Here is an 18,401-nt window from a genome sequence, read left to right as displayed (position 1 = left end):
GTAAGGTAACAACATCACGACTAAGTCCATTTAAACTCCCGGTAAAATCCAAGATGGCGTACTGATTGTTTTTCCCGCCGACAGACGTCGACGTGCGAGCTGCTCTGCTACCTTTTAGCTCAGTGCTGCCACTGGTGGCCGGAGCTGTACCGATCTCGGAGTTTCTAGGATAAAGATGGTCGTCTGTTCGAATCCTGCCCGCGCAGGGACTTTCTGCAGCTGAATATTACTGACCAGAGATGTGTCCTGTAACAAATCATAAATTAAAACAAAACATTAAAATATTGTTACTGCTAATGTTCATTAACAAGGTATTTCTTAACTTAATACAGCTGAGATGACATGAGGATTCAACCTGGTGTCACATAAAAGCGAGTCTCAGTCTGCCTCTCCTGGGTGTGCAGATGTCAGATTTGTCTACATGGAAACAATTTTTCCTTTTTTTCTTGTGACACAACATTAAAACTAATATATTATCCACCAATTGCAGCCGATTCAGCAATAATAAATATGCAACATCTGGTTGCACTTTCAAAATAAAGCTTGCTGGGAAACATTTCAGCTGATTGCTGCAGTTTGGTTAGGTTTGGGGAAAACATAATGGTTTCATCTAAAATAACTACTTCCTATGAAAAAAAATCAACATTAATTATTGGCCTCACAGAGAACCAAGCCCTTGTGACAGGGTCATAATTAGTTCTAAATTCCCTCTGATTTCCACTCAGTGATATTTTTTTTTTATGTTGTTTCAGAAAGTCCTGCCTTTTGCCTGAGCAAACTCAAATCTAATCTACAGGGGAAGTTCCAGCGTGTCTGAATCAGATCTTCACAGAGCTCTTCATCACAGAGGGAGGAACTGGAGAGGTCAAAAATATAAAGCCACTGTTTCAAAAACAAAGAATGCATTTATTAATCAGAGCAAAAAACAAGAAACAAAATCATGAAATCAGCAGAGGGACACATGCAACGTTTTTCTGTTTCTCGTTCACGAGCCTTCATGAATAAAGGCCAAAATACAATAAAAGCTTCAATTGATGTGCATCAACTGAATTTGCTTCATGCTAACTGGGGTAACAGATATTAAAAAAATAAGGAAAACCATGTTCTTATTTAAAATAGATGAATAAAGAGTTTTGAGGAAAAACTTGCGGATGATCAATATACAGAAGAAAACATCCTTCCACAGGACACAGAAACTCTGAGCAACATGCTGAACCAGCATGAAGCAAAAGTGTCTAAACTTAACTTTGATAGTAACAAACAGGAAGTGGAATATACTAATTTATTTCTGAAGACATGGCATACAGAGACCATGACAGAGGCCACTTCTCAAAACATACATACATGCATATCACATTTTATTTATTAGAGCACTCTTTTATAAACTGAGTCTTTTTGCACCTGTTACACCAGTTTTGTTGAAATATTGCACAGGAGTGCAGGACATTTTTAGGGATGAATTCATTGCTTTAAGATTTTTTTTTAGGTTTAATATACCAGCTTCATATTGTGTATGTATTGGCTTTTAACCTTGTAAGGTTTATTATTCAAGAGAAGATTAAAATTCTATCATAATAAAATAGTATTAACATGTGAACAGTCTGTTTTGATTTTACTGGCTAAACTTATCAGCAGATGTGTTAAAACTGACCAACAAATCAAAAGATCTGTGTTTCAGTTCGCTTTTCTAAAGCCAAAAGGTGTCTAAACTGTGATGTACTTTGTTGCGCGATAATATTGATTTATTTTAGTCATCTGACACATAGAAACAATCTCACGGCCTCAAGTACCGTAAAATATGGATTATTGTCACCCACGACGTACCGTGTGGGGATGTAGCTCAGTGGTAGAGCGCATGCTTCGCATGTATGAGGCCCCGGGTTCAATCCCCGGCATCTCCACTTTTTATGATTCATTGATAACACAGCAGTAAAACTCTATGATCCGTTTAACAAGATTAATGTCTTACAATAGTGATAATATATAAGAAGCAGGTAATCCTTTCCCGCCAAACAGGAGAAAAAAGACACTGCAATTTTCAAAAAAGATGCCGAATCATGGTTCATAAGGCTTGTGTGTAACCGTTCTGACGTCACACGATTTTATTTTGAAGGTTAGATATCCAAACCGGAAATTGTATTTACATACGTTCATTTTTGCTGTTCTTCTCTCTCCGTGTAAAATCAACATTTTGGTATTTTTATATTGTGACAATATATCGATTTTTCATCGTATATTTAGTTGTGAATTGATGAATGACTTAGTATTGATGTCGATTTCCCCTTTTCTGCCCGCGATGTCAAGGAAAAAAAAGTACAAATGGAAAAGTCTTGGTTCCACTGGGGCTCGAACCCAGGACCTTCTGCGTGTAAAGCAGACGTGATAACCGCTACACTATGGAACCAACTGCCTTGCCCTTTCTACGACCATCATTATGTGCTAATAACAATGACAATATGATTCGTGTCGTCACATTGTAAATTTACAGTAATACATTCGAGGTGAGGTGGATTTGTGATTCGTGGGAAAAGAAATATAACATAAGGACTAATTAATATATGGAGAGCTTAAACAATAAGATTACAAAGTTAGTAAACACCACCGCTGGCCTCTGTTAGTAAACACTACCATTATCTCCTGTTAATAAACACCACCATTTGCCATTGTTACTGAAAACTACTAGCTACTGTCAGCAAACACCACCAGTAGCTACTGTTGGTAACCACCAGTGGTGGACAGTAATGAAGTACATACACTTGAGTACTGTACTTAAGTACATTTTTTGAGTATCTGCACTTTACTTAAGTATTAGTTTTTTTTTTTGGAAACTTCTGACTTTCACTCCACTACATTTCAAAGACAAATATTGTACTTTTGACTACATTTCTGTGAAGGTTGTTGTTACTTTTCGACTAAACTTTGAAGTCAGCTGTTGGTGTTTCTTCTTTTCTGAAATGCAGTTGGTCACATGCTGTGTTCCTCACAGAAGGAAACCAATAACAGTCGCTCCTCTCAAATCCAGGCGTCTGTAACAAGAACAAGAACAAACTCTCCCTCTTTCATTCAAACAAAAAGCCGTAATGGTGACGGCAGGAGAAAGAAAATTAAATCTCAAGATGTTATTATAATTATTAATTATTCCAGGTAGCTTTTAAAGTTGGATTGTTTTTATTGGGGTGAAAAATATCACATAATGCATGTACATATACTGCCTCTGAAGACAGAAACAAATATCAGTTATTTAACAGACTTAAAGAAATCCTTACAGTCGACTTCAGTCTAATTTTATGATGTGATTTTAATACAGTCACATCAGAAAATGACAACAGCTGTCCTTTTTGTTTTTGATTGTGTTTCTATGTTGAAGTTTTTAAGGTGTTTCTATAGACTTTGTGTATCAGAGAGGATCTACAGCAGGTCAGAGCATCAGGTGGTTTCAGAGTTACAAGGTTCAGTAAATGCATCATTAAAACAATACAACATGTATTGATATTAGAAAATGTACTTTGTAATTTGTACTTTTGAATACTTAAGTATTTTTAAAAACAGACTTTTGACTACTTAAGTATTTTTTAAAAGCAAGAACTCTAATACTTTAACTCAAGTAAATTTTTGACTGAGCAGCTTTCACTTGTAGTTGAGTAATATTTGACCAGGAGTATCTGTACTTTGACTCAAGTTTCAGTACTTTGTCCACCACTGGTAATCACTATCATTACCACTAGTTACTAAGTTAGCTACTACTAAAGGTGTAAAGGGTAAAGCTAGGACTCTTCAACAGTAATGCAGTTTAATTATTTTATAAAAGTTTGGAGAGTGTAGTTCAGATATCCTGAATTTAGGGCATTTCTGTAATACAAGATTATGAATGCAGACATTACACAGAGCATTTTTACATTGTTGTACTGGTACTTTCACTAAAGTAAAGGATTTGAATATTTCCTCTTTCACACCTGGTTGAAGCAGTATTTTAATGTTGCACTATGATATCAGTGTAGGATCATGTTTTCAGTGTCAAATGTAAAATAACAGCACTGATAGTGATTATTTACATATTATTTTACTCTGAAATGTGCTGCAGGAAAAGTCTGACTTACTCACTATAACCACTTCGGTACAGTACCGGGCTCAGGTGCCGTCAGGTGGTCAGGTGTTACCAACAGGAAGTGGAGGTGCTGTGGTGGGCGTGGCATTAAAAAAAGAGAAGAGGTGCAGTGTCCCTGCAGGTGACATTGAACACATCAGCAGCTGAGAGAGGAGAGGAGGAGGTGTCACTCTGCAGGTACACTCACCTGTCTGTCTGTTTCTCTTTCCTCTTTTGTTCTGATCGTTTATTTTTATTTCTTTATTAATGACATTACACTTAACAAACAATACAATAATATAGTTATAATATTACCTCATAATCCTGTACAACTCAAACTTTAAATGAATTTCTGACCTTCATCAGACGTGGGAATATTTTATGTACCAGAACTCCAGATTGTAATTCAGAAATGTTATTTTCTTCACATTTTCTACATTAATTGAAGTGTTACAGTTCAGTCATGTGATATAAATGCTGTTTTGAAACTTTATCTCTCTGATGCCAGAAATAATTTTCAGTGGAGAATTTCTTATTTTTTATTTAATTGAATTACCTAAAAACAGTCCAGATCAGGAATATGGACTACAAGTATAACAACAGCAGAATTACAACGAACAAGACATTCTATCTGAACACGAGACTGAAAAAAGGTCTGTGTGCTTCTGTCAGAGGTCGGAAACACCAGGAGGATAACCTGTGTGCTGGTTATCAAACTTAAGAAGCATTTTCTGGTCCTGCTTCCTCCACCCACAGTAGTGTTAGTGGGGTGGAGGAGTAAGGATGGGAGGAGGAGATGAGGAGATGAGGAGGAGGAGGAGGAGGAAGAGGAGAAGGAGGTGGAGCACGAGCAGCTGTGAAACTGCATCTCAATCCGGCTCAGGCTGGTGTTCAGCTGGATCGATTCATCTCTCCTCTCAACCTCATCGTTTCACAATAATGATGATGAAAATAATAATGAATTATAAAATAAAACATAATTCAAAGATGCTTCAGTGTAAAATATAACCAGTTACATATCTGCATGACATTTATGGTTCGTGTGTTGTGTTAGGTTTTGCAGGTGTGTTGGAGACGTCCTGTTCTCTCCAGATATTCTCACCCTTTCACTTCTCAAACCAGGAGATCTTTCTCTCTTCCCTCCTGGTAAATCTGTTGTCATGCTGCCACAGCTTGCGCTCCTGGTGCACCTGCTTCTTAAAGGTGATGAGAGCTGACTTTCTGATTGGTTCATTGCATGTTCGGTCCAAACTCACCCATGAATTAACGTGAGCGCTCAGACACAGCTGATAGGTGATTCCTGCTGTGTGCTGCTGGTGCAAAGGGCAGGACGGGGCTGGATACCCCTAATCTGTGGCAACAGATTACTTCAATTTTCAATAAAGTATTGTTGACTAATTTGGGTTTAATGTGTACACTAATATGAGTATATTAGGCTACTACACAGAGTAAACTTATATTGTTAATGAAATGAATATGAAGTACTTGTTTCTTGTACGGGATTAGAAAGAAAGGCGGCCTGGACATTCACTAATTAGATCTGCTTCAACATCTGACTGATGTATAAAAAGATGTATCTTTTGACACATCAGTTTCTGTGTGCGTTATTTTAAATTAGCTCATTAGCTCAAAAAACAGACTTTTATATTTTGTTTTTGGAATATTTATCTGATTCTCTCAGGATTCGATGAAAGAGGGAAGTTGTGTTGTTGTTGTTGTTGTGTCATCTCTCAGTGTGTCTCTGTGGGTGTGTGTACTGTACGTGTCATGTGACTGAACTCCCACACTAACGGACAGTGGCGCTCATTTCCAAGTCAAATCTCAGATAAACAAATGAGCTCTCAGGAGGAAGATTTACCAAACATTCAGTGTGTGCATACAGATGAACATGAGATAACATGAGATATTAAACAGGAAACAACATGTGTTGTCTGGCAGCAGCAGTGTGTTGTTACCTTATCAGGTGGTGGGCGGAGCCACAAACTCAACAAAGTGCAGGTCCAGAACCACTGACTGTCCATACTGACGCTTCTTTGTTTCCTTTCAGTTCGACATGATGGCCTCCTGTCAGGAGTTTGAGGTGACCGTCCACACCTCACCTGGTCCCACCTGTGGAACCTTCAACCGCCTGTGGCTCAATCTGATTGGCTCTCAGGGGGAGACTCCGCCCATCACTGTGAACGAGGGCGACCATCATCTACTTCCGGGATCAGTGAGTCTCATCATGTTTCCACCAACAGAGCAGACAGTGACACTAAAAAAATTATTGACCAAATCACATATATCAGACAGAAATAATAAATAAACTAAAATAGTGACTTTAAAGGTTCACTGTTAAATTTACAAATAGTTCTATATTTTTTATTTTTTAGCAAAAGGTTCATTTACTGTGTTACTTCTGTCCAGTGGTGGAAAGATCACTGAAGTGCCGTTACTTTACTAAAATATTACTCAATTACATGTAAAAGGCAGATGAATTGCTAGGTAGCTAACATAGCAAAATACCGTTTTGAGTGGATAATCTGAGCCATTTCGTCCTGATCTGGCTGCTGATTGGTTGGCAGGTTGTTTTGTCAGCTGGCCTTATAGGGTGGCCAGTGCCAGATCTATGCAGCGTGACAGGGTAACCTTAGCTTGTTTGCTCGCTAATGTTATCAGTCTGTCTTCACTGGCTAACTGTCAGATGACGTCACCGGCTAATGTGATTCATAATGCTGCCTAATGCATGAAGACAACTGTGCTGAGAGAAATTACAGTTACAAAATAAATACAACCACTGGACACAATCAAACTCAGTTTCAGACATAACAGCAAAAATCACACAACCTATTAACTATCACTATAAATAACAACATGACATTATAATATTGATTTGCATATGAATAAATAATTAATTATAATTAATCACATAGTACAAAAAAAGTGACCAAAAGATCCATATTTCATTGCTTCAACAATTATAAACAGAAAATCACAAAACTAATCCACATTTATGTCTAATTACTTAATAACTACACAGAACATTCTACATGTTGCCATAGAAACCACGCCAGCTAGCCTCATCTTATATAGCTAATCTGTTGTTAACCAATCAGAGAAGACTCAAAAACAACAGAAAAACATGTCCATACCTGGTGAAAATGTATTCAGATCAGGTTCATCAGCTGTCAGTGTGCGTCTGCTCAGCTTTCCTGACAGACATGAAAAAGGATACAGTTAACAAAGCAGCGTTGTTAAGCTAGTTAGCTTCACAACGAACTTTAACGGTAGAACAACATCTCAAAATATTAATAATTAAAAAACTGTATTTCGTGATCTCAGATATCGACAGGATTTACACAGAATGAAGCTGACATGGTGTAAGACAAGATCCAACCATTAGACCATGTAAGTATCACATTTATTGCACTAAAAATACAGTTTTATCAGAGAGTACAAGTTAATGCAGCTTACCTGTGTCACATGAACCGCAGGGACACAGGTAGGAGATATAAACCCAAATACACACAAAAAATAAATCAATAAACAAACAAACAGGAATTATTTGGCAAAATCCATAAAATATATCTACATTTATCTGTTAAAATTTCATGAATCTTTGTATTAGGTGATGTATTGTAGGATAGGGTAGACTGGGGACAGTTGCAACTGGGGACAGTTACAACCCACTTTACAACATTCAAATCAAATTCCTTCAAATCAAATACGGATCAATCGCTCAATCAATAACTAATCAAACAATGTTTATGACATAAATACATGTAGCTAAACATGCTACTGTTGCGTCTTGTTCATGAATGAACTTTCACTCTCAATTTATGAGACAACATTGACAGGAAGTGGAAAAAAAATGGAAATCTGATCTGCTGAGGACAATCATGTGACCCAATCGAAAGCTCAGAATCTACAAATAAAGTGACCGTGTGGTGAGGTTAGAGCAGCAGCCAATCAAAAGACAGAACACAGTCGTTGGGTGTCAGAAGCAGCAGTGACCTCGTCCTCTGTCCCGACAGACGCGTCCGGTTCTGGTCCGGGCCGACGAGCCTCTGGGTCGGCTGCTTCTGGTCCGGCTTCATCTGGAGGCTCGGACCGGATTCCCCGACGTGGACTGGCACTGCAGCCGGGTGGAGGTCCGCAGGCTGGTGGACAGACAGGCAGGTGGGACGGGACCTGAGGATCCAGAGGTCCAGGTGTTCCTGTGTGACAGGTGGCTGCGGACAGCAGACGGTGACGTGGAGCTGCGGAGCGGAAAGTGTAAGATTGATGAAAAATGAATCCTGTTGCAATCGTGTCGACTGAAAAACAGGTCCAAACGTGAAAACCACCTGTTTTCACATGTTTTTCAACTACTGACTTTTCCACTAATCAATCGTTTGGTCCATAAAATGTCAGAAAATTTTGATCAAAGTCCAAGATGACGTCCTCAGATGTCTTGTTTTGTCCACAACTCAGAGATCTTCAGTTTACTGTCAGAGAGGAGGAAAGAAAATATTCACATTTAAGAAGTTGGAATCAGAGAATTTGGACTTTTTTGTGGATCAGGTCATGATGGTTTGTCATTCTTTGAAAGTGGGTAAAAAGTTCAGGAAACACTGGATTAGAACGTCTTTGTGAAAACTGGTCTTTAAGAAGAGATGAAATGAACCTTTTCTCCACAAAACGTCTCAGGATATAACCTTCAAATCTGTGTGAAAATCAGTCACTTCTTACTATAAATGTTACCTGCAGTTCCTTCCTGTTTGGACGTTTCACTGTTCAGCTGCTGCTAAAAATGTTCTTCTCTCAGAAGCAGAAGTTGTTCTTTTATTCTGGTCGTCATTGTTCTGCAGTGTGTTTGCTGAAGGACGAGATGGAAGAGAAACTGAAGCAGCAGCGAGTCAGACAGCTGCAGCATCAACAGAGGATCATCAGGTGAAACAGCACACACACACACACACACACACACACACACACACACACACACACACACACACACACACAAAAGAAAATCTGCTGCCTTTTTTTAATGACATATTAAATTCTAACCTGTAAATTGTCTCTGCTGAAGAGTTAAATCATGGCAGTAATGACATCACTATTTTAATGTTAAATGATGATAATGTAGTCTCGATCAATACCTGATCGATTTCTAAAACTGTTGTTCCCATCCGTCACTGAGACATAAAGACATGAGAAATTAGGCTCCAGGTTGAAAAATGCTGAAGTTACAGTTTATTTGACTTTGCAGAGTTGAAGTTTTTGGTAATACTTTTTGCAGATAAATAAAGTATGCTAGGTTAGCTTTGACTGCTAGCATCTAATGTCCATTATTTCTACAGAAATATGAACTTATTTTTAAAATGTCGTTCAAAATCCTGAATGAATAATCTGTTTGGTGACCCCACAATAAATACTCCACAAGAAAAGATGTTTGATTTTTTCCTCTCATGGTCTTTAGGGTCACCTGATGTGGGCGGTCCAACATGTCGGCCATGTGCTCACCTGTTAACATATATTTCCACAGGAAGTAGATTCGTTTGGATGTCAAAACAAAAGTTTATTATGGATTTTGTTCAGCGTCGCCTTACAGACACAAAGTGTTGGACAGACGCATTTAGATTAAAAAAATAATACAAATGACAACAAAAAGTATTTTTGCATGATGTCAAATAATATTTATATGAAATAATGCCAGAATGTAATTTAATTAACTTGTTTAATTTATCTAAACAGTGAGACCACAGGTGACCAAAAGCAGTTTTCAGACCCATAAAATGCTTCATTAATGTTGTTAAATCACATTAATTGGTCATAATTGCTTTTGTCAAGATATTTAATAACACTGGGTTTTTATTTATTTGAGAAATTTTAACAGAAATCCAAAATTTCACCAGGGACTTAATTATAGTGTGATTATTATTGCAGGTGGCGTAAGTTTGTCGATGGCGCGCCACAGTGCGCTGACCTGAACAGTGTGTCTGAACTCGGGCCGAACCTGAGCTACACGAGCAAGAGGTGAAGTCTCACACTGAGCGAACGCTGTCTGAAGTCTGCAGCAGAAAGAGACAGACTGATACATGTCTGTGTTGTCTTTGTGTCTTTGTCCTCAGTCCACCTGCTAACCTGCACTACCTGAAGGGTTTTGCTGGACGAGTGGAGGCCTGGACGAGTCTCGCAGAGCTGGAGACGATGTTCGCCCTCAGCGGACATGGGAACCACACCGCCAGTAAGAAACAAATCAACACGCAACGTCACTTTTTAGCATCAAGGCCGACGCTGAAGAACTTAGTCTAAAAAATGCTTTAAAAAAAGCTGGTTGCTCACGTCTCAAACATTTGTTGCTAATCGCTTGTGACAGTGTTTGTCAGGATGTGAGCAGGCTGGTCTCTGGGATGGTCAAGGCATTTCCAGCTGTCTGGTGTTCTGAGGCCGCTGAGACAATTTAACAAACTCACGGGTTGTTTTTCCCTCTCAGGGTTTGTGAAGACTCACTGGATGGACGACTGGTATTTCGGTTATCAGTGTCTGAATGGCTGCAACCCTTTGATGCTGCGTCAGATCCGCCTCCTCCCTCCAAACCTCGCCGTCACCTCTGATATGCTCCGCCCCTTCCTCCCTGAAGGCTCTTCGCTCGAGCAGGAGCTGCAGGTGTGTCTGTGTCGTTCTCTGACTTCCAGCTGTTCTTCGGTTCTGGCTGTGATGATGCACGGAGAGAAGCCATTCATAATTTCATTGTACCTGCGTATAATGACAATAAAAATCTTTCTGATCTCTGATCTGTGATGTGACAGAACGGGACCGTTTACCTGCTGGACTACGAGGTTTTGGACGGCGTCCCGGCCAACGTGATCAATGGGAAGCAGACGTACCTGTCCGCTCCTCTGTGCCTCCTCCACCTGAACCGGCAGGGACAGCTGCTGCCCATCGCCATCCAGGTGAGTCCAGGTGTTTCCATACAGGTGAGGCTGCAGCAATGATTTTATTTTTTGTTATCGTTTGTCTTCTAGTTTGTCTTAGTTACTTCTTAAAGAAGGTTCTGGTTGATGTTACTACTGGTATCATAATTAACATTTGAAAATAATCAATAAATCAATGATTCACCTTCTACAGTTGCAGCAGACTCCTGGTCCTCAGAATCCGGTCTTCCTGCCCTCTGACGCCCGCTGTGATTGGCTGCTGGCGAAGATCTGGGTTCACAGCGCAGACTTCCAGTGTCACCAGTTAATCTCCCACTACCTGAAGACTCACATGGTGGGAGAACTGTGCTGCGTGGCCACGCTGAGACAGCTGCCAGAGCTGCACCCGCTGCACCAGGTACACCAAGACCTGATGCTGTTTGTGTAGCTGTTTGCATGTGAATGCATGATGGCAAGCAAGAATATCCGCAGCCTTACTCACAAGTTTTTATAACGGCTTTATTTACAGTCTGTGTTGACTTATTTTTTTATACTCTATGGTAAAAGGGCCACATTTATCTTCTGACCACTAAAAGCACTTTACAGCACTTTTCTTTCTTAAAAACCAAACTGTCTCTGACACATTAAACTTCAGTTTAATTCACATAAAAACAAACTACTTCTGGTTCATCCAGCAGCTGTACAACGCAGCCAGAGTTTCCTCCATCTCACTCTGCTCATACACTCTAATATGTTTGTGGCATTTTATGTTCATGTGTTCATTAAATCTGCAGCAGCAGACTTTTACATATAAACTGCATGAGCCCATTCAGCAACATTCAGAACGTTGATACTTTCTGTTGTTTTGTTCTTCAGTTGCTGATGCCACACCTCCGAACGTCACTGCAGATCAACTTCCAGGCCAGAGCCTCGCTGCTGGCTGCGAACGGCGTCTTTGATAAGGTACATCATCATCATCATCATCATCATCATCATCATCCTCACCTCCACACTGTAAAAACAAGCAAACAAATTTCAAGGCAATGTACTGCAGCAGATTTTTCAGTTTTGAGCCCAACTCAAATTCTCAACACAAAAAGTTTTACCAACTTCTGATCTTTTGTTGAGATAATTTACTTTTCTTCTTTTGATGAACTTAAAGCTTTGAATTTTAGAAACTCAAAGGTAAGTAATTATTAATACTGAAGTTGCTCTAATTAAGTAATGTTTTTGGGTACCTCTGGGTATTCATTACACAATGTAATCTACTTAGATACTTTTAAAATCGTAATTGAGTACAAGTTGCATTAATATCTAAACCTTTTGTCTCCATTTCAGTGGCCAATCAGGTGATCTGATCACAAAAGGGCCAAAAACAACTTCTTGCAGCGGCAGCAGGTTTGGAGGAAGGACGCTAATGATTAATCATTAATTGATTAATGAGCATTAAGAATTTAATTGATTTGTTGAAACTTATGTTAAATGAGAGAAAAATTATGAAACAAAAAAAAATGAAATTTAGAAAAAAAAAGTTTTGTGTCCTGTAAATTATTGATAATTAAATGATAGCATTGATTAATTGGTGGCATTGATCAGTTCTTAAGTATTACTCGAGTATTTTTAATACTAGTAATATTTTAGTAATATAACTACTTGTACTTGAGTACACCGGTTCTGTTCATTATTTTTATGGACAGAATTTCTAGGCGCAGCCAGGGGCCAGAGGGAGTCCGATTCGGGGACCACAGGATCTCATCTCTGCTTTTTGCAGATGATGTTGTCCTGTTGGCTCCTTCGAACCAGGACCTTCAGCTTGTACTGGGGCGGTTTGCAGCCGAGTGCGAAGCGGCTGGGATGAGAATCAGCACCTCCAAGTCTGAGGCCATGGTTCTCGACCGGAAAAAGATGGCTTGTTCCCTCCGGGTCGGAGAAGAGTCCCTGCCCCAAGTGGAGGAGTTTAAGTATCTTGGGGTCTTGTTTACGAGTGAGGGGAGGATGGAACGCGAGATCGACAGACGGATTGGTGCGGCGGCAGCAGTAATGCAGTCGTTGCGCCGGTCTGTCGTGGGGAAGAAGGAGCTGAGCCAAAACGCGAAGCTCTCGATTTTCCAGTCAATCTACGTTCCTACCCTCACCTATGGTCATGAACTCTGGGTCATGACCGAAAGAACAAGATCTCGGATACAAGCGGCTGAAATGAGTTTCCTCCGCAGGGTGGCGGGGCGCTCCCTTAGAGATAGGGTGAGGAGCTCTGTCACCCAGGAGGAGCTCGGAGTAGAGCCGCTGCTCCTCCACGTCGAGAGGAGTCAGCTGAGGTGGCTTGGGCATCTATATCGGATGCCTCCTGGGCGCCTCCCTAGGGAGGTGTTCCGGGCATGCCCCACTGGGAGGAGGCCCCGGGGAAGACCCAGGACACGCTGGAGTGACTACGTCGCTCGGCTGGCCTGGGAACGTCTTGGGGTCCCTCCGGAACACCTGGAAGAAGTGTCCAGGGAGAGGGAAGTCTGGGTGTCCCTGCTCAGACTGCTGCCCCCGCGACCCGGCCCCGGATAAGTGGAAGATAATGGATGGATGGATGGGTACTTGAGTACTGCTCAAAACACTGTATTTAAAAAATATTCCGTAAATTCATTAAAGTGAAAGTAAATGTTAAAATTTTAATATTTTCAGTTTCATTGATTATTTAATTTTCAGTCAGGTTGTTAATTGTGACCCATTATTTAATTCTTTGTTTTAGTTTCTAAAACTCAAAGATTAAAGTTTATCTAAAAATGAACATTAAATTATTTGAACTAAAGATTATAGGTCAGCAAAACTTTTCAAAACTTAAGAATTTGAGTCTGACTCAAAACTCAAAAATCTGTTGCAGTACGTCTTTCTTTACAGTGTAACAGAGGGACTAATGAAGGACATGTGGAACCTGGTGCAGTTCTCTGTTCTTGTCTCTTTCCTGTCCCTCCAGGCGACCGGCTCTGGCCTGGAGACGTTACCTGTCCTCCTCTCCAGGGCATCAGAGAGGATTCGTTATCGAGCGTTGTGCGTCCCTGACGACCTGATGGACCGCGGTGTGGACAAACTGCCACAGAGCTACTATGCCCAGGACGCCCTGAGAGTCTGGGACGCACTGCACAGGTAAACAAACACACCTCAAGCTGTGAGGCAATAAAGGAAAATAAACTGGACCAGAGTGTGTGTGTGTGTGTGTGTGTGTGTGTGTGTGTGTGTGTGTGTGTGTGTGTGTGTGTGTGTCAGGTTTGTGGTCAGCTGGGTGCATCTTTATTACCATGGAGACGATGACGTCCAGCAGGACTCTGAGCTTCAACACTGGATCACTGACATCAACACACACGGATTCACACGTGACTCAGGTATGTTTGTTTATTTGTTGTCTCATGTTGTCATGGAGACGGAGCAGAAACAGTTTGTGTCTTGTCCTCTTTGTCCTTCAGGTTTCCCTCAGTCTCTCCAGAGCAGAGCTGAAGTGTCCAAGTTTGTCACCATGATCGTCTTCTCCTGTTCAGCTCTACATGCAGCCGTTAACTTTGCTCAGGTGGGTCTCCTGCAGGACATCACACTGGACCTCCATGTGGATTTTTTTTTACTGATGTCTTCATCCATGGCGCAGAGCAGAGACAAGATCAGGAGACACGTTTCCATCACATCTTAAAAAACAAGGGTGGAGGTTTTCAAATTCTGAATAAGTGAATCAAATGACATCATTTCATGTTTAAAAGAGTCAGACTTTCGTCAGTTTTCGCTTCATCTTACGGTTAAAAATGTGTTTCTGATATTTGAGTCTGATTAATCGTCACTCCTGTAACTCTGTCAGACTCATGATGGACAGTTCAAAGAAAATCAACATTGATAGATATCATCCTTTTTATTCCACATGTTCTTCTTCCTTGTTAAAACCTATGTGGCTCCTACATTACCCACAATACACTCTGACCATCAACAGCCAGGTGGGAGAAGAAAGATCTTGAGATCACTTTAACCCAAACCGTGGTACTTCTCTTACTCTAACCAGGTGTTTTCTGTCCCTAAACCTCAGGATCTGAACCACATCATTAACATTATAGACACATGATAAAGAAATCAGAATTTCTTTCTTTCATAATCAAATCTTGCGAGAGTTTCACAAATCTAGGGTTCCCTTCCAGACACAACCATGCTATACTTGTGGTGTGTTATGCTAGTAACGGGTAACGCTACCTGGAGCCTTTAACCAGCAGCAGAGCACTTGGGTTTAAACATTGGGGCAGAAAAAAATGTCAAGTCTCTGTAACATTAGATGGTGAGATGCAGTGAGGAGTAGGGATTAATATCTTTCCTGAAAATGACACATTCTCTATCCTGGGAACAGAAGCGCACCATCCCGATGTATTTGCTGCAAACCTGAGAGTTTAATGTATTATCTGGTGGTATAAATAATTATTTAGGGAGAAGAACATTAATCAACTTTATAATGAACATAATATAAACTGCGCATGGTGCATGCAGCTTGACCTCTGCAACAGCTGTGAGGATGAAAGTTTATTCCTGGCGATCTGTCACTGACTGAACAACATCATGGATGTGATATTTTACAAACTGTAATATTTTAAACAGAAAATTTGTTAAAACAAGTCATTTGGTGTTTTGAAAGTCATGATATTGAGCTGAAACAAATTCAATATTCTATTGCCGTTCAGAAGCTTGTGCACATTGTGTGCGCTACAGTGTTCAATACAGTTGGCTTTATAAACTTAAAAATCACACACAAGTTACTGTATTAAGTGCATTAATGATCAGAGGTGTTTGAATTCATGGCACTTTGTGATTTTTAACCAATAACTTAAAGTGCTCAATATGCTCGGTCAGTAACACATCAGAGCAACAAAGACACACTACGCCGCATGAAAATTAAATATTTAGAATAATGTAGCAACGTACTATGACTTTATTTGTGATCCTCTCAAACGCCAATTAAATTTATTAGTCTATGGCTATTTTACAGATGCATTTTGTTCCTACTTTGCCTCAAGACTGGGGGGTCGTTGCACTGCCACAGTTGATTCACGTATCTGTTTTGTGCGGCGATTGTGAGATATCTAAAAAGAAAAAGTTAGGTTTGGTTTGGGTAAAAGTGACTTGGTGTGTGTCTCTCACTCTGTGATTCCAACCCAGTCTCACAGCAGTCTGTGAAATCATCACTAAATGCAGCCCTCTGCCTGTATTTACTTGTTTTATCAATCTTCAATCTTTTTACCAACACAAAGTGTCAATTTCTTGATGTCCTGGGAATGAGACTCAACAATCAGCCGTCTTTCTGGTGCGTTTACACACAGTTTGGACAAATCCTACTGATTCTACCTTTAACCTGCGTCAAATGCATTAATAGAAACATTAGTGCACCAATGAGTGGGCTCCATTCTGAGAATGTTCTCATCAACAGACGTCCCTCGAGGTCTGTAGTCTTCAACAGACACTGACTCAAGTGACCTCGCCTGAGGACAGACACTAAAGGCTTTATTCACACACTTAAATGTGAAAAATCAATCTGAAGACATGGATACCTTTTATGGACTTTTTAAAGTCTCCTCTGCAGTGTGTCCTCAGTTCTGTCTCTTGTCTCTGTCGTCTCTCTGTGTGTCCTCAGCTGGATTTCGCCCTCTGGTTGCCAAACTGTCCGGCCTCCATGTCCCGTCCTCCTCCACGGGTCAAAGGCGTGGTGATGGAGGATGACATCATGTCCTTCCTGCCGGACGTGAACTCCAGCTGTCGCGTCCTGACGGTGCTGACTCTACTGTCGCAGCCCGCCACCAACTTTGTGAGGCTCCGCCCACCAAAACCAGAACATTAAACACACCTCGTTCTGATTTTACGTGATCTTAATGTATAATTCTTACATTTCTGCATTTTGTTTCATGATTCATGAGTTTTTTTGCATTTATATTTTTTTATTTTGTCACAGGTACTGAGGTTTGTCATTGTTACTGACATTTATCAATGTCATTATTCGATGAAAACAGGTTTTATTCTCTCTGGAACTATTTGCCTTTGATTGTTATGAATTATATATTAAAACATCTTTACTTTCTATTGCAGTTTTCACTTGCTCTGTCAAATTAATAGCAAAAGAAGCCTAAAAACATTGCAGCATGCATCACAATTTTTAAAATAGAAAAGCTGCCATAAAATCAGACATTTTAGGCCACAACAATCCCAAAAACAGTCCACGAAATCCTGGAGGGACTAACTAACAGCTGGACTCCCCCTGCAGGTTCCTCTGTGTCACTACAAGGAGGCTGTCTTCAGAGATGACGCCCACCACAGGCTAGTGGAGGAAGTGCAGGCTGAACTCAAGGCCATTTCTGATGACATCACAGAGCGCAACAGTCAGTTGGAGCTGCCGTATCCTTACCTGTGTCCTGCACACATCGAGAACAGCGTCGCCATTTAAACCAACATCATCCAACAACTGGAATTATAAAAAAAGAAATATGAAACAGCTGTGTGTGTGATTATCAGTGATTTACATATTTATACTCCTGATCAGTTAGCTTCATTTTGTTCATTTCTCCATCATTTCATTTTCTCCATCTGACCTGTTTTTACAAAATTAACTGACTTTGACTGTTTTGCTGACATGATTATTGATATAAAACCTCTGAGACAAAAATATCTGACTGGTTTTGATTATTTCTGTCAAAATCTATCACAGAAATCACATCTGCTTTATTGTCACAGAAACAAAAATCAGATTTTAAGTGTCTGTAAATGAAATAAACTGAAACCAAAAGCTGACGAGAAGGACGTGAGGAACGCTGCAGATTTCATCACATTTTCAAACATGGAAGCTGTGATTTTCAGAGGTAGTTCTCTCTCACCTGTGTTTAATATTCACATACTTCTCCACAAATTGTAAGCAACAAATATTTCTGAAACAGGCCTCAGGTTTGATTCTTTATAGTCACGATTGAAATGTACAGAGCAGGACTTTAAACTGCATCACATTCATTGTTCCGTGGTTTAAATGTTTTCTTCTTACATGCTTGTTGTGTCTCTTTCATACTGAAGGCCTGTCTGACATGACAACACTAATAATACAGCAGCGGCACTGAAAACTACAGTAAAATGACAACTTGTCTGTCATTATCTGTGAAGCTAACATTAGCTCAGGCAGCTAACAGTTAGCTTCCTGCAGGAGGCTACAGATCATCATCATTAAACTTACTGCATGTAGCTCTTCTGCTACAAGAGTTGACACTCATGCTAGCAGCTCTGTCACTGTGAGCCAAATGCTAATGTCAGCATGCTAACATGCTCACAGTGACAATGCTGAAACGCTGACATTTAGCAGGTTTAACATGCTCACCAGCCCAGTTTAGTGTGCTAGCATGCTAACATTAGCTAATTATCAGTAAACAAAAGTCCAGCTGAGACTGATGGGAGTGTCATCA

At 40.2% G+C, this 18,401-nt stretch overlaps 1 protein-coding gene, 1 long non-coding RNA gene and 2 other non-coding genes across 4 annotated transcripts; 2 read left to right on the top strand and 2 right to left on the bottom strand.

Annotated features, from left to right (window-relative positions):
- The first annotated feature begins 1,829 nt into the window (after positions 1-1,829).
- On the top strand, positions 1,830-1,901 carry trnaa-cgc (transfer RNA alanine (anticodon CGC)). The gene has a single exon. It is a non-coding gene; the product is annotated as a tRNA-Ala (tRNA).
- Positions 1,902-2,331: 430 nt separating this feature from the next.
- Positions 2,332-2,404, bottom strand: trnav-uac (transfer RNA valine (anticodon UAC)). The gene has a single exon. It is a non-coding gene; the product is annotated as a tRNA-Val (tRNA).
- Positions 2,405-4,148: 1,744 nt separating this feature from the next.
- On the top strand, positions 4,149-17,507 carry LOC146319602 (polyunsaturated fatty acid lipoxygenase ALOX15B). The gene is made up of 15 exons (XM_084730202.1): positions 4,149-4,282; positions 6,132-6,296; positions 8,098-8,338; positions 8,914-8,995; positions 9,989-10,078; positions 10,174-10,289; positions 10,539-10,711; positions 10,855-10,998; positions 11,174-11,377; positions 11,836-11,922; positions 13,922-14,091; positions 14,212-14,327; positions 14,409-14,509; positions 16,598-16,768; positions 17,222-17,507. The coding sequence occupies exons 2-15, from the start codon at positions 6,138-6,140 to the stop codon at positions 17,399-17,401; spliced, it is 2,034 nt and encodes a 677-aa protein (XP_084586328.1). The 5' UTR covers positions 4,149-4,282; positions 6,132-6,137; the 3' UTR covers positions 17,402-17,507.
- On the bottom strand, positions 8,191-10,638 carry LOC146319603 (uncharacterized). The gene is made up of 3 exons (XR_014771557.1): positions 10,519-10,638; positions 8,807-8,921; positions 8,191-8,322 (listed from the first exon to the last, which is right to left on the bottom strand). It is a non-coding gene; the product is annotated as an uncharacterized LOC146319603 (long non-coding RNA).
- Positions 17,508-18,401: the final 894 nt, after the last annotated feature.

The sequence above is a fragment of the Lutjanus erythropterus genome, chromosome 11, assembly GCF_056507025.1.
Source record: "Lutjanus erythropterus isolate fLutEry1 chromosome 11, fLutEry1.hap2, whole genome shotgun sequence".
NCBI lineage: Eukaryota > Metazoa > Chordata > Actinopteri > Lutjaniformes > Lutjanidae > Lutjanus > Lutjanus erythropterus.
Note: the sequence above shows the minus strand (reverse complement) of the source record. Positions and strands in the feature narration are given on the sequence as shown.